This window comes from Humulus lupulus, chromosome 2, assembly GCF_963169125.1.
Source record: "Humulus lupulus chromosome 2, drHumLupu1.1, whole genome shotgun sequence".
Classification (NCBI taxonomy): Eukaryota; Viridiplantae; Streptophyta; class Magnoliopsida; order Rosales; family Cannabaceae; genus Humulus; species Humulus lupulus.
In genome coordinates this window covers 23065192-23085415 of record NC_084794.1, presented here as the reverse complement: position 1 = coordinate 23085415, position 20224 = coordinate 23065192, and the positions used below count along the sequence as shown (strand labels likewise).

The 20224-nt window shown below is 37.7% G+C and overlaps 2 protein-coding genes across 4 annotated transcripts; both read right to left on the bottom strand.

Moving 5' to 3' along the window:
- Nucleotides 1-14533: 14533 nt before the first annotated feature.
- On the bottom strand, nucleotides 14534-16383 carry LOC133817485 (uncharacterized). 3 transcript variants are annotated; one of them, XM_062250025.1, is made up of 3 exons: nucleotides 15853-16379; nucleotides 15414-15759; nucleotides 14534-14857 (listed from the first exon to the last, which is right to left on the bottom strand). In XM_062250025.1, the coding sequence occupies exons 1-2, from the start codon at nucleotides 15964-15966 to the stop codon at nucleotides 15430-15432; spliced, it is 444 nt and encodes a 147-aa protein (XP_062106009.1). In that variant the 5' UTR covers nucleotides 15967-16379; the 3' UTR covers nucleotides 14534-14857; nucleotides 15414-15429. The 3 variants fall into 3 exon arrangements, with proteins under 3 accessions (XP_062106009.1, XP_062106008.1, XP_062106007.1); XM_062250024.1 differs by having other exon boundaries at nucleotides 14534-14884; nucleotides 15414-16383; XM_062250023.1 differs by having other exon boundaries at nucleotides 15414-16372.
- Nucleotides 16384-18228: 1845 nt separating this feature from the next.
- Nucleotides 18229-19489, bottom strand: LOC133817484 (uncharacterized). Its single transcript, XM_062250022.1, has one exon. It carries the CDS (start codon nucleotides 18989-18991, stop codon nucleotides 18557-18559), a length of 435 nt encoding a protein of 144 aa, XP_062106006.1. The 5' UTR covers nucleotides 18992-19489; the 3' UTR covers nucleotides 18229-18556.
- Nucleotides 19490-20224: the final 735 nt, after the last annotated feature.

Here is a 20224-nt window from a genome sequence, read left to right as displayed (position 1 = left end):
CATTGACAGAACTGACAAAGAAGAAGACAAGGTATGTCTGGACGGATAGGTGTGAGAACAGTTTTAAGGAACTAAAGCAACGACTGATTACTGCGCCAGTGCTAAGTTTGCCGACAGAGAATGAAAAGTTTGTGGTCTATTGTGATGCATACAGGCAGGGTTTAGGGTGCGTGTTGATGCAAGCTGGTAAGGTGATAGCCTATGCACCGAGACAGTTAAAGGAATATGAGCAGAGATATCCTACGCATGACCTGGAGTTGGCAGCGGTGGTGTTTGCACTTAAGATTTGGAGACGTTATCTTTATGGAGAGAAGTGCGAGATATACACCAACCATAAGAGTCTAAAGTATTTCTTTACACAGAAGGACCTGAACATGCGCCAGAGGCGGTGGCTGGAGTTGGTTAAGGATTATGATTGTGATATCCTATACCATCCTGGGAAGGCTAATGTAGTGGCTGATGCATTGAGTCGGAAGGGCCCAGGGCAGTTGTTCAGTTTGAGGCAAATATCTGACAAGTTAGCTGAGGAGATGTCCAGAGCAGGTATAGAGTTGGTGGTTGGACAGTTGGCCAACATCACTCTTCAGTCTACACTCCTTGAGAGGATCAAGGAAGTGCAAGGGAAAGATTCTCAGTTGCGAGTTCATAGGGAAAGTGCCTTTGTCGGAGCGTCTAAGGACTTTTCCATTTCGGAGATGGGGTTGCTGAAGTACAAGGGTCGGATTTGTGTTCCGATGGATTCAGATATTCGGCAGGAGATTTTAGATGAATCGCATACCACTCCCTATTCTTTGCACCTGGGTAGGACGAAGATGTACCAGGACTTGAGAGCTTTGTATTGGTGGTCGGGCATGAAGAGGGATGTGGTGGATTATGTAGCCAAGTGCTTAACTTGCCAGCAGGTTAAGGCTGAGCACCAGAGGCCAGCAGGGTTGTTGCAGCCTCTGAGGATCTCAGAATGGAAGTGGGAAGATATTACTATGGACTTTGTGGTTGGTTTACCGAGAACTGTAGGACAGCATGACTCGGTGTGGGTGATTGTGGATAGGTATACCAAGTCCGCCTACTTTTTGCCTGTTAGGACAACTTATACTGTGGAGCAGTACACTGAATTGTATGTGAAGGAGATTGTTCGACTTCATGGGGCTTCGAGGTCGATAGTATCCAACACAAACCCCACCTTCACCTCCAAGTTTTGGGAGAGTCTGCAGAAGGCTATGGGCACGCAGTTACGGTTTAGTACTGTTTATCATCCTCAGACGGATGGGCAGTCTGAGAGGATGATTCAGATATTGGAGGATCTGTTGCGAGCCTGTGTGCTTGATTTTGGGGGATCGTGGAGTAAGTATCTCCCTTTGATCGAGTTCTCGTACAATAACAGTTATCAGGCGACTATTGGAGTAGCTCCGTACGAGATGCTTTATGGAAGGAAGTGTAGATCACCTATCCATTGGGATGAGACATGTGAGAGGAGGTATCTGGGTCCAGAGATGGTTCAGAGAACCAATGAGGCAATTGAGAAGATTAGAGCGCGTATGCTCGCCTCCCAGAGTCGACAGAAAAGTTATTCAGACCTGAAACGCAGGAGCGTGGAGTTTCAGGTTGGTGATCATGTGTTCCTTAGGGTTTCACCCATGAGGGGTGTGAAACGGTTTGGTGTTCGGGGCAAGTTGAGCCCTAGGTTTGTTGGCCCCTTCGAGATTCTGGAATGGGTTGGAGAGGTAGCTTACAGATTAGCGATGCCTCCAACTTTATCAGGGGTTCATGATGTTTTCCATGTATCCATGCTCCAGAAGTATATGTCAGATTCAACGCATGTTCTAAGTTTTGAGAATCTGGAGCTTGATCAGGATTTGCCCTATGAGGAGAAGCTAGTTCAGATTATTGACCGAAAAGATAAAGTCTTGAGGAACAAGACCATCGCCTTGGTGAAAGTGGTGTGGAGAAACAGTAAGGTTGAGGAGGTGACGTGGGAACTTGAGTCAGAGATGAGGGAGCGGTACCCCGAGTTGTTCAGGTAATTTCGAGGACGAAATTTCTGTAAGGAGGGGATATTTGTAACGACCCGAATTTGCTAATCGAGCTTAGGACCTTGATTAGTGTGCCTGGAGGGCAATAAGTGATTTAATATGTTAATATGTGGATTTATGTGGATATATGTTTATGATGCATGTTTAGTTGAGTTAAATGTGCATGTGGGCCCCGTCTGGATATTAGGGGCATAAATATGATAAATATTATATATGTGATATGTCTGTGTACCACGATCCAAGACAGTCTTGGGGAGCGGTTAGCCAAAGAGTCACAACGGGGTTGAGATTCCGACTTGGGGCGAGTCGAGGGGTAATTTGGTTACTAGGTGTGTTATGGGATTATCGGGACATGAAAATAAATATTTGGAGATATATTTGAGGATAGAATGTCTAGGAGGGAATATTGGGAAAAATTACCATTTTGCCCTCGGGGACGTTTTGGTACCCCGAGCCTTGAGGTAACCTTTTAGACTTAAGTCAAGTAAAACAAAAAGAAGAAGCACTTAGAAACTGTGGGAAAACCAACTTATACTCCTGCTTTCAGTTAAGGATAGCTTCTCACCATTCCTTTCTCTCTCTCTCCTTCATTCTCTAAGAAACAACTGAAGGAAATTTTGGTGTAAGCTAGCTTAAGCAAGGAATTGGGCTGAGAAAATTTAGGAGCTTGAAACTTAGGGATTGAGGATCAACTTCAAGGATTGAATTCAGCAAGGGGTAAGCTTAAATTATAAGATTATGCTCAGATTTGCTACTGGTTTGTAAGAATTTGCATGTTGGTTAAGTTTGATCTGTCTTAAGTGTTTTAGTTGAGCTTTGGAGAAGGATTCAATGGAGTTTTGATGTGGATATTGAGCTGGAATGTGTGTGGTAATTATATGGGCTTGTTAGATAAGTTTTGAGTGGGTTAGCTTGAGGAAAATGCAAGGAAAGTGATGGAAATTCTGGGTTCGATGGTGAGGGTCGCGGCCCGTGTGCGCGCGCGGCCGAGTGTGGCTAAGGAGTTCATACGCGCCGCGGCCCGTGTGTGTTGCAGGGGTGTGCTAGCCTCTGTTTTGAGGCTAGCCACGGCTCTTGAGGGTGGGGTCGCGACTCTTAGTGCTAGTCTGCATTTTTAAGGGTATTTAGGCTTGGGAATTCAACGGTTAAGGCTCGAGATGGATTTTATCGCCCGGATTGATAGAATTCAAGGTCCCGGAGATTAGGGTTATGGCTTAAATTTATTTATTGGAATAGAACTTGATGGATGGATATTGTTAATATGTTGTGACTAGGGTTTCAGAGAGGCTCAAGCTAGAGGACTTTGCTCGGGACATCGGTGCTCGGAGAGCTCGGAACTTAGGTAACAAAACCCTTGTTCCCATAAAGCTTGTGTGCAGGGCTGAGCTCAATGTGTTTGAATGGAATTGGTATGCAGGGCTGGGCCCAATATATTAGAACTGCGGGGCGTAGCCCTTTAATTGAATATGCTAGAATTTTGTACTTGCTTGTTATGATATGTATGTTATCATGTGAATGATCGGCAAGAGCCGGGAACGGTGTAGGCCGAGGACGGCAAAGGCCGGGAACAGCGAAGGGCATGCTGAGTGCAAGTCCGAGAACGACAAGGGGCCGGGAGCAGCGTTGAGCACGCGGAGTGCGAGTTGCCAGGGCGAGTCCCTAAAAGGATACCTGGGATATCCTCACGGCATGGTCCGCGAACCCAGGGCTTGGTAAACGCCTGGGACTGCTAGGCCGTATGTGTTTAGCCAATTGGTGGCCTGTTTTTATGCTTGATATATGTGTTGCATATGTTATCTGTTTGTGGGTTTTCTTACTAGGCTTCGGCTCACAGATGCTCTGTGGTGTAGGTAAGGGTAAAGAGAAGGCCAACCAATCATGAGTATAGCAGGCGTGAAGCGGCGTGTACATGTTTGGCCAGCCTGGCTGCCACAACCAGAGGATTTTGGGAGATGTTTGTAAATAAATTTACATTTTTTCGTTTAGTCGACTTGGTTCAATTTTTATGTTGTAAATATTTCTAAACTGTATTTTGGGATCCCAAGTGTCAAAATTTTATGATTTTCAATGCTATGGTGTTATTTCTAAAGTTTTTCCTCTGTTTATGGATTAATTACACTATTTGACCTAAAACCTCGATTAGCGAGTTGAAGGCACGTTTTCAAACTCACTTAGTAACGACTCTAAGGAGGTAGGGCGTTACAGAGAAGAACCTGAGGAATTGAGGCTAGAAGTAGACAAGGTATAGTTGGGGAATTCAAGCCACAAACTAAGGTAAGTTTCAATTTAATTTTGTTGAAATAATGTTAGAGTTTAGAGTTTGCATGAATTTTAGGTGGTAATTGGTTACGGGTGTTTGATGGGTGTAAGGGAATTGTTATAAACTAGATATGATATTTAGGTTATGAGGGTAAGAATTCTGGGCCTAAATCTAAGTTTGGTTGTTGATTTGGGGAATGAATTTGAGGTTAGGCTCGAGGAAAAACATTGGAAATGAAGGATTTTCTGGTTTTGGGGGCTTTGGTCGCGACCTTCTTCTTCAGGCACTGCGACCCGCGTGCTTGAAGAGGTTGGGGTGCCTCTAATTCGCCAGGCACGCCGCGACCCAGGGGGTGCAAGTCGCGGACCGTCTCCTCCAGCTGGGAGGGCTGGGCCTCTGTCTAAGGGGCGGGTCGCGGCCCTTATGGGCAAGTCGCAACCCTAAATGGGAAATAAAGGGAGCTTAAGCTTTTAGGCTCGGGGAGGCAAGGGGCTTCAAACCTAAGTTCTCGGGACGAATTCTACTACTCGGTTTAGTAGAATTCGAGGCCCCTGAGGCTAGTATTTATTTCTAAAACATTTATTTGAATTAGGGATTGATAATTATCCATGGTTATTTGTGACTATGATTATCATTAAGGCTCAGGACTGAGGATCATGCTCGGGACTGCTCTTTATTTATCGCTCGGGATTCGAGGTAAGAAAATTGCACCCATGTGGTTGTGAATGAGACTGAGTTTCCCTGTAATTAAACGTATGTATTTTGTGATTATATGGTTGTTATGTGTTATATGAAAGTACGACCTAAGGGTGTCGAGGCTGATGATAAGCGTACTGAGCGCAGCTCGGCCTAAGCGAGTCAGAATTAGCTAAATAAACAGAGGGCTCGGCCTAAGGGCGCCGACACCTGAACATTTATATTACTGATTGAGATGTATGCTTGAGAATACATGTTTATCGCTATTTAGCTTAATGCTTGTACTTTGTTGAATAATTGAATGAATTGGTTTAAAGTTGATTGAATGCTACTGCTGCTATATGTGTTTGTTGTTTATGGTTTTCTTGTTGGGCCTTGGCTCATGGTTGCTACGTGGTGCAGGTAAAGGCAAAGGGAAACTGGAAAAGTTACATCGTCAGCTGCTCGACTGCCACGGCCGAGGGAAAAGTTACATGAATAGAGCTCTAAATTGTATTTTGTCGTTAGAGTGGCTTTTGTTGTATCAACTTTTTAGAGTTGTATTTACCACATAAACCCTGTTTCTGAGATCCCATGTATCAAACATTTGTTTTAATGAAAATTAACAATTTATGATCGAAATATTTTAACCCTAACCTGTTAGTTGAATTTAGGATCACATTTATGTTCAAATGACTTGATTAGCAAGTCTTGCACTATTTTATAATACACAGTGTAACGGTCTTGGTTATCTAGGGCATTACAGCATCATACGCTCGACCGATCTACTAGTCAGAGAAAACTTAGCGTCGAGTACGCTAGATCAGCTCCAAAGCTGATTATATAGAGGACAGGGCATAGGGCCTTAGGGTGACTCATTAGTCCCATATCCTAGGGCGTTGAGCCAGAATGATTCCATAATAATTTATTTGTACTTGCATGCATGCATGAGTAGGGTTATTACTCCTAGGCATGGTTATTATGATTTGGTAACATATTATTAACTGCTTATATGCATGTTTAAGTTTTCTTGCTAAGCCTCGGCTCACTGGTGCTATGTGGTGCAGGTAAAGGGAATAGAAAGCTAGACCTTCCTTGAGTTGGAGAGCTTAGGTGACAATGTGTACATATGCAGTTACTCGACCACCACGACCGAAGTTTAAAGAGGAACTAGGGTTAATCCCTATTTTAACCATTTTAAATGTATTTTGGGATCTCATGTATATAGTAAACGTTTTAGTGAAACGTTTGTAACTTTTACCAAAAATTTTAACCCTAAACCTTGAATCACGTTTAGCTACACGATTATGGCCAAATGACTCATTTAGTGAGTTTAGAACTATTTAAAATACACGGTGTAACGGTCCCTGGGTAGTAGGGCGTTACAGTGCCCAACCACATCTTAAGGTGTAGAGAATGTCTTGGAAGATCTTGGTGTGAGTACTCTAGCAAGGATAGGAAGATCGAGTTATATACGAAAAGATTTAAAGATTCTTGATAGGCTACAAGAGGTAAATCATTTCATCTCAATTTCACGTATACATATTTTGTTGATTAACATATTGCATATTAAAGGATCCTCGTATAAAGTTGTTTATATGAATTTTTTTTATTGTATACAATACTACCATTATAGCAATTTGCGCTGCGCACTAGGAACAATTCCTAACAAAAACGACCCTCGAGCACAATCCTGCCGCGAGCCCTAGCGGTAACCTAGTCACAACCATAAATAATATCCTCATTACGATTCAATCACATAAACAAACTCTGGGACCAATCTCGTGCCTTCAGGGCCTCCACCTCCACCCAACTGGGTGGTGGAATCATCCCCCGAGCCCTCAAGTTCTTCCCAAGCTCTAAAAGTGAGGCTTGCTGAAATTGGCATAGGGCAGGGGCTCCCAAAAAAAAACAGAGAGCCCCCAAAGCCCTTCCCTGCATAGCGTAGGGGCGCCCAAACCCAGGTCAGGGGCGTTACTACGCGAACCCATAATTTCTGGGTTTTCCACCTGCGTTTTCTCCGAGCTCACCCCAAGTGTCCATCCTAGCCAAAAATGACTCCCAAAATTAGCATAATTCAACTTAAGCAACATAGTGACACCAAAAACTCACCCAAACTCTCACCAAAATTCAAAACCCAAATCTTGAGCTTCAAAGCTCAAGAACATAAGAAATTCATAGAAACCAAATGAGAGTTCTTACCTCTATATGTTAAGTTGCAATCCTAAGCTGCCCTTTAATCCAAATCTTAGCTTTGGCCTTCAATTCCTAAGCAAATCTTCTCTAAAATTAAAAACTCCCCAAGTGTTCAAGACAGAAAGAGGGAAACGAGAGTGGGATAGTGTGAGCTGCTATTTTGATGTTTTGTAAACTCTAGAGGTTTCTTTCTCAGCTCACTAAGCTATCTCATGGGCAAGGGAAATGACCAAAATGCCCCTAGCCCTCACCCAAGCTCTTCAATGCCCTCAAGGGAAAATTACTCATTTGCCACCACTTTTCACTAATCTCAAATAACACCACATTTTTAAATTAATTATAATATCCCCAAGTAATCACCAAATAACTTCCCATTACCCGATAAATCCCAGTAATGTACTAAATTACTAAAATACCTATGGGCTCACCCCGAGCCGGGTATTTGACCCCGTTGTGACTAAATTGCTAACTTGCTTACTAGGATCGCCTCGTGCCGAATAACTCAAATATATCCACGTAATAATATGGTCTCAATCACAAAATGCATATATTTACAAATATGTCATCAACGGGTCAAAATTGAAAAAATGTCATTTTAATAAGAAATGGACCCACATGCATGCTTAATACACCCTAAACATGTAAATATATTACACATAATTCATATAATCATAACACATGCACATAATTATTTCAATTTTTACCTGACTGGCCCCTAATCATGGCATTAAGCCTTATTAGGGAAATTGGGACGTTACATTATCATTCATGGCTCGTGATGTGTTAGCTATACTGGTTACCACCATTGCTTTTGAGGTGGCATTTTCTATTGGAGGTTGAATTTTAGATCCTTTTATAAGCTTACTAAACCCAAAGATGGTCGAAGCATTGTCTCAAAAACTGGTGGAGCAGATCACATCAACCCATCATTGTTCGAGACTATATGAATAAAGAAGAAATGCTTCAAACATCATAGTTTCTTGAGTCTGGTAATTTATTAAAATTTATTTGGGTTTTCATGGTCTAACTTGTAACTTATAAATATTTATTTTAAGTGTGTGAATGTTTTATATTCTAATATTTATCTTATATATTAATAATATTTGTAGAGATAACTGATGATACTAGTGTTGGGCTAGCCTCATCCTCTATCAATGTTCAGTCTTTAGCCTCATCATCTGCACAACAATCTGCAAATTGAATGAATTGCTTGTAAGAATTTATTTGTAACGTCCCAAATTTGCTAGTAAGGCTTAGTGTCATGATTACAGTGCCAGGAGGGCATAATTGGATGTTTATGTGTTAGTATGATTTAATTCTAATTATATATGTGAATTATATGAATTATATTATGATATTACTGCTTATGCATGTGTTAAGTGTGTTAAATGTGCTTATAGGCCCGTTTCTGTTAAAAATGACATTTTTGTAATTTTGACCTGCTGAGGGTATATTTGTAATTATACATGCTTTATGAGTGGAACCACATTATTATGTGTATATATTTGAGATATTCAGCACGAGGCGATCCTTTTGAGCAAAGTAGCGGAAAAGTCACATTGGGGATTAATACCTGGCTCAGGGTGAGCCTAGGGGTATATTAGTAATTTGGTGATTTACCAGGGGTTATTTGAGTATGAGTTATAACTAAGGGAAAATATTTGTATTTGGGGAATTAGTAGAATAAATTGGGGATCTTAAGTGAAATTTGAGGTGTAGTGGGTGTTATCCAAAAAATAAGCGTGGATGATGTGGCAGACATTTTTAACACGTGGCTGACACCTAGCAAAGCATCTGTTCGACTATCGACCAGGGAGGATCCCCTGGCATAACATTTGGATTTTATATACGACCAGCTTGGTCGTATACTCCGTATATTTTGAGAAGATCTTATGCGATTGTAATCATATCCGAGATTATCTCCCATAATTCCTGAGTATCTGATTATTTAGGAAAGAATATCTATAACAAATTTATGTAATCCTCCTTGAGTCTATAAATAGAGAAGAAATAGCTCAAGGGAGGGACTATTACCTTTCGGCTGATTTGAGTTTGTGCTTTACAAGAGAATTATAGCTATTAACTTTCGATTGTATTATTCATCCCTCTAAGGCTTGTGAAACTTGAAGAACCTTAGTTCTTTTATCACTCCTTTGAGAATCAATATCAATAATAGCTTAAGTGGACGTAGGTCATTACAAATTCGCGGGGGTTGAACCACTATAATCTGTTGTGTCGTTTACTGTTCTTTCCATTAGATCTATTTCAATACCTTCCATCACATCAAGCATTTGACTCCGTGTCAGTTGACCAAAACAAGGGTCAACAGTGGGATTGGTGTCAAATGACTAATATGCCCTTGGGGGCTTTGAAGAGAGGCTTAGTAGGCAGGGGTATGATAGTCTTTTACCAGTGGCATAGTTTTAGACTTAGTCAATCAGAGGAAACTTCACTCTCACGTTCTCATTGGCATTAACTCTCTCTCTCTCCCTCAAAGTAGTTCTCTATAGTTCTTGAAGAATTCATCTTAGAGCACCAAGTTTGGAGGTTCTTCAAGGGAAATTGTTGTTCCTGGTGGGGGAGCTGTAGAAGAACACCATTCTGGTTAAGAATCTCAAAATTCAAAGGTAATTACTTAAGCTTATTCTCTAATGTTGTTTTGGTGTGTTCTTGATGAATCTTTGGGTATTAGTATTGTGGGGTGTTTTAGAGAGTTTTAGTTGTGGTTTGTTGAGTATCTGTGTTGTTGGATTGTTTTGGCGGTTGAAAGTGGGGTGGAAACCGAGTTTGGGGTGGATTTGGGAGGATTTGCGATTTCTGAAATTGTTGGAATTTCTGAGTTCACAGGGTTGTGTCGCGGCACTGTTCTTGGAGCGTCGCGACCCGCATGAACTCAAAGCGCTGATGTTCTTCTGAACCATCTTGGTGTCGCGGTGCGTGTCTTGTGCCTTTATGGTTTGGGGCTCTCTGCCAAGAGGCACACCGCGGCTCTAATTGGGGAAAATGGCCAAATGAGGTTTTGAGTTGCGGGGACTCAAACCTAAGGGCTTGGGAAGGATTCTACTACCCGGTTTAATAGAATTCCAAGTCTTGGAGGCTAGGACTCAGTCTTAAAGCTCTTAATTGGTTTAGTTCTTTATGAATATCCATTAATATGTTGTGACTAGGGGTACCTCAAGGCTTGAGAGGAAAGGATCTTGCTCGTTGTTGCTTTACCTTATCGCTCAGGACTTGAGGTAAGAAAACCGACACTTGCACCGAGTGTAGGGCGTGCGCCCCAATTATAGGGCACGGGAATGACCATGTCATGAATCCGTTTATAGTTAAATGTCTGCTTTTTATGAATCTATGTTGTTATAATTGTTTGTACTGATCGCTTGGTTGGGAGGTCGTTATCGGCATTACATGCATAATGTATGGCGTAGTGGCGGGGCCATTATGAAGATGTGATATCCATCTACTCGGCATGAGTCGTATATTGTTTGGAAAATCTATGTGAACCAGTTGTGGTTATAGGCTATGCAATACATATTAATGTTTATCTAGATATCTGTATGATTGTTTGGGTTTTATTACTGAGTCTTGGCTCACAGGTACTTCGTGGTGTAGGTAAGAGCAAAGGAAAGCTAGACTAGCCATGAGTTTGAGAGCTGAAAGGGCGGTGTGTACATATTGAGCTTGCTCGCCCGTCACGGTTGAGATATTTTGAGGAGCATGAGTCATTAGTTGAAATTTGTCGCTTAGGTCGGCTAAGTCTGTAATTTTGATAAACTTGTATTTTATTTTTAAAAAAATGGGATCCCTTGTAATTATTCAACCATTTTTAATGAAAAATTCAACTTATCGACCAAAATCTTTTAATACCTAAACTATCGTTTAACCTTAATTAAGTCCAAATGATTCGCTTAATGGGTTAAGCATTATTTTTAACACATGGTGTAACAGTCCTGGATTAGTAGGACGTTACATTCTTCATTTTTTATTTTACTTAGTGTTTTGTTATTTGTTTCTTTGATTTCTTTTCTTTAATAATTTTTATTTATTTTAAAAAGATTTGCAATTGGACATTAAACATTTGAAAGGAAGGAATGAGTGATCATACCACCAATATCTTTCTTTGTATTTTGGACTTTTATGGACTTTATGTGTATGGTTGTAGTTATGGACTTTATTATGATTGTAGATATGAACTTTATGTTTAATTATGCTTGTATTTTGGGACTTTTGATATTTTTATGTTTGTAATTTGGACTTTGAACTTTGAACTTTAGACATTAGGTAATAGGTAAGCAATTGAATAGTATGTTTAAGTTTAAGTATATTTATTTTGTAGTTTGTTTGTTGAAATGCATTAAAATCACATTTCTTTTCTATAACTTATTTTCATGATTTATCTTTTAAAATCAACTAATCAAGCCTTTAGAGTTCAGACTTAAGAGGTTATGTATTTTTCAAAAAAATTGAATGAAATAAAAAAGCTTGTAAAAAAACAATTGAATAAAACTAACAACAAAGTTAAAAAAAATTAAAAATAAAACGTGAAAAATAAAAAAAGTGTAAAAAATTGGTATTTTTGAAATTTTTTTAACAATGCCTATTTTTGGCCCAATCCCTTCCGAAACTTGAACCGAATACACTCGAAATTACCCAAAAATCTGCAAAATTTGGCCGAGATACCCTATTTATTCACCTGAACTCAACCCGTGTGCACCCCATAATGATCCTATTTAATCAAGCACGTGGGGCCCGCATATTTAATCATTAATATAGTTTTATTCTTTTAGCAATAAAAAATCTCAAAAACAATTATAAAAATCACCTCTAAAAGATACAATCTCAAAACTCACAATCAAATTTAATCTAGAATACCAAGATTGCATAATATAATTCAAAATAACCAAAAACACCCCAAACCTTTCATTTTTTACCGAAGAAATATTTAGATGATATATTGAAGGCAATATAATTAAGTTTCAAATCATAATTAGTTAATTTAAATAAATATTTAATTAATTAAAAGATAAATAAAAAAAATTCAAGAGAGAGATTGAGCCCAAGTCTATGTGTGGGAGCCCAAAGCTTTGGATTTTTTGTTTATGATTTTAATTAAAATAAAGCTCATTCAGCAAGGATGTCAATTTAACCAGTGGGGTGAGACAGGGAACATGACCCTTGTCCCGAATTCGTCTCATTTACATTGTAATTTTATTCTAATTTATTTTTTAATATAGATATTTTTAAAAATATATAATATAATAATTTATATAAAAATATACATTTCCTAAAGGTATAATTTATTGTTTTCTAAAATTATTTTATATTAAAAAATATTTTATCAATTTAAGAAAAAAAATAAACATGTTTTCTAAATGGGTACCCGATCGGACCCCAACTCCGAGATGAGGTGGGGATGGGGAGCCATCCTTGACTCAACCCCGTGTACATTCCTATCATTAAGTTGTATATATAAGGAATATAATATGGAAGATTTTCACCATTTGACTGCAACTTAATATAATTAAGTATCACATATTTAGTAGGTCTTTTTTTTCTAAATTTAATACTTTAATTTTTTACATTTTGACTATTGACATATTTTTTCTTATTTTGGTTAGGCTTATGTCTGATCTCATTTTGTGCTATAGTGTTTTTTTGTAAGTAGTTTCTCCATCATCCAAGTAGAAATTAGCTTATGCTCATGCTATCTTTATATTTTATAAAGACTAATTGTTTAGTTTAAGTCTCTGCGCTAGAAATTAGCTTATGCTCATGCTATCTTTATATTTTATAAAGACTAATTGTTTAGTTTAAGTCTCAGCGCTATCTCCAATAGATCTTTATATTGTAATGAGTTATAATCTTTTATATTGTAATGAGTTATAATCTTTATTAGAAGATATAGCAAGTTTATTATTATCCATATTTCTCTCTAATTCATATACGGTGTTCAGCTAGGGCTGAGCATAAAATCCGAAAAACTGAAAAAACCGTGTACACCGATCTACCGAACACCGAAAAAACCAAAACCGTTTAAACCGAAAAAACCGCCGACGGTGCAAACCGCCACTGTTCGGTCGGTTTGGAAATTTTGGGTGAACCGACCAAAAAAACCGAAACCGACCGAACACAATAAAATAATAATATAATATTATATAACTATTAATTATTAATTATTAAAAAATTTAATAAAAAAAAAAAACTTAAGGCCCTTGTAAATGTAATTATGTTCTATATATTTATGTTTTAAAAACATACAAAAATGGATTCTAACAATCCAAAATTTTTAATTTTTTAACTAAAACTTTCAAAAAAAAATAAAAAAATAAAAAAATATATAATCAATTCGGTTTGGTCGGTTTAACCGACCAAATCGCGGTCCAAAACGGTCGGTTTTTTTTAAACTAGTTTGGTTCGATCGGTTTTTGGATTGCACCAATCCGAACCGAAAACCGAATTCTGGATTTTTTTTTGTGAAAAAACCGCCCAAACCGACCAATGCTCACCCCTATGTTGAGCTAACAAGGCGCTCATTAATTGCCTATGCATGCACTGAGATGAACTTGTATTATGATCCTATTTAATCAAGCACGTGGGGCCTACATATTTAATCATTAATGTAGTTTTATTCTTTAGCAAAAAAAAATCTCAAAAACAACTATAAAAAATCACAAGTCTAAAACATATAATCTCAAAACTCACAATCAGATTTAATCTAGAATACCAAGATTGCATATATAATTTAAAATAACCAAAGACACCCCAAACGTTCATTGTCTACCGGAGAAATATTTAGATGATATATTGAAGGCAATATAAAATTATGTAAGTTTGAACAACCATTTATGAGCATGCAAATGACTAGCCTCTCCATTAGAAAAAGAAAAAATAAACACTTTGCAAATGTCTATATCAATGGCTACCCAGATCTGTATTTATTTATTTTTGTATTTTGGTTTTGTTATTTACAAGATCATGTTATCTTGTTGCTTCCACCTTAAACTTGGCAGGCTTTTTCTCCTTAAAATATTATGGAGAGAATGAGATTGCTGATGAAATATAAATGAGTTGTTTTTCCCACCAGAACAAAAGAAAACTAAATTAAAAATGATTAAATTAATTTAAAATAGAATTGAATATATATATATATACATATATAAATATACAATCTGACTCTGACTGGTTATTAGATTTCCTGGCATCTTCGAATGAGAATACATTTTATTTTAATGAGGCAAATAAAGCTCAGAGGATGAATAATATATTAATATTGTTGGCATTTTTGACGTGGGAAGAATTTAGTAAAAAAGAAATTGTTTTTTTATATTAATTTTTTTCTCATAAAACACCTAAGCTAATTGTATACACCCCAAAATTGTTATATTGTGAAATTCTGCAACAAAGTTACCTGTTTAAGAATCTTCTTCCTTGTCTACTCTTTACAAAAACAAAAACTGGCTCATATAAGAACCACCGCATAACTATCTATATTCACTACTTCTCCAAAGGAAGAAGTGAAAAAGATCCAATTTTTGAAAAGAAGACTGCTCTATAGAATTAAATAAGTGCAAAGCACAAGAAAGTCTTGTGATCAGCATAAGTCCTGTTTTTCAGAGATGCCCCTTACAAGAAAATGTTCATCGTCCACATAAAAACAACACTTGTGAGCTTCAACTCAATTCCTTCCAGCTCCCTAACCCTAGTAATACCAAACAGAGATTTTTTCCTTGAAAATTCAGCAAAGAAATCACCATGTGAATACTGAATTGCTAACTGATATGGTGAATGATAATATTAATAATAAAACAAATTGATACACCAGTCTCCTCTAATGTATATGAAATCAAGTTCAAACCGCTGACAAGTCCACAAACTAGATTTGAGCATAAGAAATCAGTTTGATTTTCAAGTCCTATGTAATTTGCTAATTTGCTAATAATATTATATAAATCTACATAACACCATTTTCTTTTGCAAACTTCTCAAGTATTGTAGACCATCATAATAAACTAATGACATGCCTGTAAGCTCAGAAGGGTCAGTAAATAAATGCACACATAATTGCAGCAAGTTAAGTTGGGAAAAGAATAAATAGAACATCAGAGCAGAAGAATTTACACAATACACCCAAGTGGAAATCTAAAACGGTAGTCAATAAGGTTGAAAAGCCCCCAAAGAAATGAGTTTTACTAATTCTAAAAATATAAAATAAGTAAAAACATAAAGATGCCTCAAGAGAGAATGAGGAACTTTACCAAAATTTCACAGGAGTTAATCAGCCTCAGAATTCCTCCCAACAAGGGCAGAATAACCCAAAACAGCACAAACAGCAGCCACAAGGCTGCCTTCCTTCAACAAAATCCTGATCACAAACCCCACAATCTCTCTGGTGATCTTCCTACCTTCCACCACCAAAGCCCTCCTGGGTTTTCCAAAGAAGGCAAGCAGAACAACAATGGCGATCCATGTGACCATGGTGGCTGGCACCACCACTGCCAGAGCAGCAACCATGGAAACAATCCCAAACACAGCTCCAAGAAGCACAGATGCATAAAGGGCAGCCCACCCATAAGAAGATGAGGAAGAAGAAGAAGAAGATGGCTGAGAATGTAAGTTGTACCAAGAAAGTATAGATTTAAGGAAATTCCATGAGCTAGTTAAAATTATTGCATAAACCAGCACAAAGATGCATACCCAAGTCCTCCTTCTGCTCATAATTCCTAAAAACAACATGTAAGAAGCCGATGCTTGTGATTGATTTGGGGGTGTTGATGGTCTTTCTTGCTCTTCCTCCATGTTATCTCCCATTGAAAGAAACAGCTTGACCTTTTTTCACTCCTGCTGTAGTAAAGGTTGAATTTTTTTTGACAAGAAAGAAAGAAAGAAAACCAAACCCTTCCTATGGTTTTTCTTTGGAATATTGACTTTGATTGCTTTCTTTTCTCTGGGTTTTTGGTTGGTTTGGTGACTTTCCTATTCCGATACTTCTGTCTATGTATCCCAAGTCCCTCAGAGCAGATGATGAGAAAAAGTAGATTATGTGCTTGGTGAGACTACCACGCGCACTTATAGGACATGACAAAGGTAACTTGATGGAGCGTGTAAGCCACGCAGCCTCAGGATTCTGAAGGGTGGGGGGTTCTTTCTTAATAGTGCATTTATTTATTACGTCTGTTATGGGACTCGAGAATGACAGTCAAGTTCCTCTTTCAGCTTCACCTTTGTTTCTTTGCTTTTTGGGCTTTTTTTGTTGTTTTCGTTTTTTGATATGATGAGATTTATTTTATATAGAAAAACCCAAAGGTAACGTTTGGGCAACTACTGAGGAGGGTACACTTTTATTTTTGAGCCATTACCACTATTGGTGATTCCAGTGGTTTACGCTTCTGGCACCAAAACTTTACAACTAGTAGATTCTCTCTTCTCTTTTGTTTCATATTCATTATGCATTATATACTAATGCCTACCTTATATAGATTCTTTTCTTTCTCTTTAATAACATTTCTTCTTTGGTTCTCTTTCTATGCTAGATGGCAAGAGAAAGAAACCGAATATGGAAAAGTGAGAAGATACATATCAATTATCAACCTCACACAAGCAAAAATTAAAATAAAACCAAAAAGAATGACAAGAAATATGATAAGTTTGACTGACTCTTCATGTTCACGTACTGAAACAAGGAAGACTTCACATGGTGACAAATGATATCACAACTCTATGGATCGGCCTGTGACCAATTTAAAATAAAATATGTTGCACAGTGCACTATAACATAACGATATTCACATAAGATTGGTCCCAAATATCTCTCGTTCCCAAAGGGGAATCGATATATGTAAATAAAAAATATACAAATTTAATTTTTTTTTTTTAACAAAAGGAAACTCAAAACACAACTATAATAAGATTAAATATGAGAATTGAAAAACTGGACATCTGAACTTTACCATGACATTAACTATTTATTTTCAGAATTAGTATGGCATTATTGTGAAGGCCTATAACAATGTCAATAACATGTACTCGAGCCCATCTGAATTGTAGTATATGGACTTATTTGGTAATTTGCACTAATGTCTAGATGAGGTCTTAATAGATTACATTATGGTTGGTGGTCCTTGTGGTTGTGGGCCTGATTGTAGTCGGTGAGCTTCCATATGTCGCTATTCACGCCCCATTCCCCATTGATCAAAGCTATGCAGTCCTTGCTATGTGTGCCCCTTGCTGAAACATCTTGTTACCAAAAATCATAATCAGCATATAGGCAAACCAATAGCTTCTTCTCCCTCCAAGAGATTCAAAATTAAGTTGGTTTCCCTTGTAAGATTTATTGGGTAATGATGACCAAGAAAGTTTCTACAGAAGAAGCATTATTGCTCATTTCTGCTAAGGGAACATGTCAAGTTGTCATTTTCTCCTCATAGCATTTCTAAAGTACAAAATTTTACAATTTGGAGCATTTTGACACGAGGCATGGGATACTACAAGTTCAAATAGAGCAAAAATAAAGGTATGTGAATGAACCTGTCGAAATAAACAAGGACCATAAAAATCTGCAGGAACAAGAAGCTGTAGTTTAAGAAAATTCCAAGGAAATTGAGAGTTATTACTTGATTAAACTAGAGATAAACACTAATAAATATTACCCTACTAGGCAGCATATGCCAGCACTAAACCAGTAAATAAAGTTTCCAATTTTCTACTTGATAAGGTAAAAGCAGCTTATCAAAGACCATCATCAACAACCAACAAGCTCATAAATTTAGTACAAGAGTAACCATTCCAAATACAATCTGATCTGAGACTGAGTAGCATAGTGTTCTTAAAGGAACTACTCAGTATTTTAAAATTGCACATCTGTGCAACATGAATAATCTTTGGTGCAACATCAAACATATTAGTTTGCAACATGTGAGAATCCTTAAAAATGAATTTGATATCCTATGCAGTTATAACGTACTATCACTACAACTCTTTAACTCTGAAATGAAATTGTAACACAGCATTCCTTCCAACACAATTTGGATATCAGAAATTTTCAACAATACCAGTCAGTGATTAGAGTCAAAGTGCACACAAACAAAACATCATTTATTACCAGATAGCAAATATTTCATGAGAAGATGCAAAATCCCCAAAAGGTAAGGATTCTGAAATTTATTAGAACAAATTAAAGTTCCTATATTTGAACGAGTTTGAGCTGAACTGTTTGGTCCCTCCCAATTCTCATAATTTGCATATGCTCACAGTAGCAAAACCTGAATCTGCAACCAGAAAAGCCCACACTTTTGGATACAATTCGTGGGGAATTCAGCAGAGTAACTACATTCAAATTTCAGCATATCAATGGCCTTGAATTCCCAACTTCTTCAATTCAAAAACTCCATATATGTTCAGTTTAGTCATACTTCTCCCTCCAAGAATAAACCAAAAAGAAAGCCCATGAAAGAGCTAGAGCAAAATCCCCAATGACCTGCTTAGGCCAGTCCCAAGCCAACACCTCGAGCCTCCTCTCAAAGCAAACCCTCCAAACCGCCATTGAAACATGAAGAAGCATGCACCCTTTAGCGAAGAAGCTCTGAAACTCCCTGTCTTTGACAAAAGCCACCATAAACAACAAAAAACCAATAACAAAAAGAAGCAGCCCTGCAAAAGAATTAGACGTTTGGATCAACAATTGGTCATGTGGGGTTGAACCCGAAAGCTTCCGAGCCGTTTCGGCACCGTGGCCGAACACTGAGAACTCGTTAAGGTAAAACATTATCAGTGATCCGGAGGTTAATGAAATCAATGAATGAAGGACGCAGATGGTGGAGAAAATTGAAATTCCCATCAATTTTTTTTTTCACCAATGGATCGAATCAAACAACCCGTAAACGAAAACTTCTTTCTACTCCTCCTCTCAGACCCCAAACCCTAAACTTCAGAATTGTACAATATGGATCATTAAAATTGAAAGGAAATTCTTCTATTTAACTCCAATTTCTTGAAACAACAGACCAAATAATAACAATGTAAGACAAGAATTGGTTAAAATAAAATTGTACAATGTGATTGGAACTGAGGTGAATCCATTAATGGGATAATGATTGTCATCTCGAAACTTCAGATTCTAATTGACTTTACAGGTTATGAAGGGGACATAGAGATTTGGTTCTAAATAATCAAATAAATAATAATAAGATAAGAATGTCGATCGAGAAAGACAAAAGAAAATCTGATCTGGAGTTTTGGGAAGGAAGGTAGACTGCAGCCCAAACCAACGGTGCAGATTGAGTTTGAGATGAGAAAAAGCGTTATTAAGAAGGCGCCCCCTTTGGAGGGTGTGCATTGGCTGTTGATCGTATTTTTGGAAATTTTTTGTTAACCAAGTATTTATCTTCTATATATTAGTATTAATCTTTGTTAACCAAGTTTGGTCCTTGCCGACATCTATTCATTAGTTTCCCAAAATATTTATCTCCATTTTTCTTTTTCTTTTTTTTTAAGAAAAGAACTCATATGAATTTTAAAAAATTACATAATTTTTATGAGTGGAGGTGGAATATCCTTCAACCAAATACATTCAATATCCACCGCAAAAGCATACTTAGCTAATAAATCAACTTCAGTATTAGCATATCGCTGAACATATGAGATCTAGTGGGAAATTGGATATACAAGATGTTTAATATCAGCTAAGAGATAATGAAAAGTTGTCCTATGGTGGTGAGTAGATTGCAATCCCTAAACAACCAAAAGAGAATATGTTTCGACAAAATGCACCTGGAATTGCAAGTCTAAAGGTGTTGGAACCTTTTGTTATAAATTATTAAAAATTGATACATTTGTGTGTGATATGGGAAAAGTCCCACATGGATTTGGAACATTCTTCTTGGAGTGTATATATATTGCAAATGCAATGACTTGGGGTGTGCCCCAAGGGGTACCCAGTTTTGTGCGAATGGGTGAGGACTCACACACTTGACCGCCACGCGCGCGCGCCGCCACCGTCCGACCGAAGCTCGACTGGCGGGTGGGTGGTGTGGTGTTAACGTTTTATTTTTTAAACAAAGGTATCTAAACG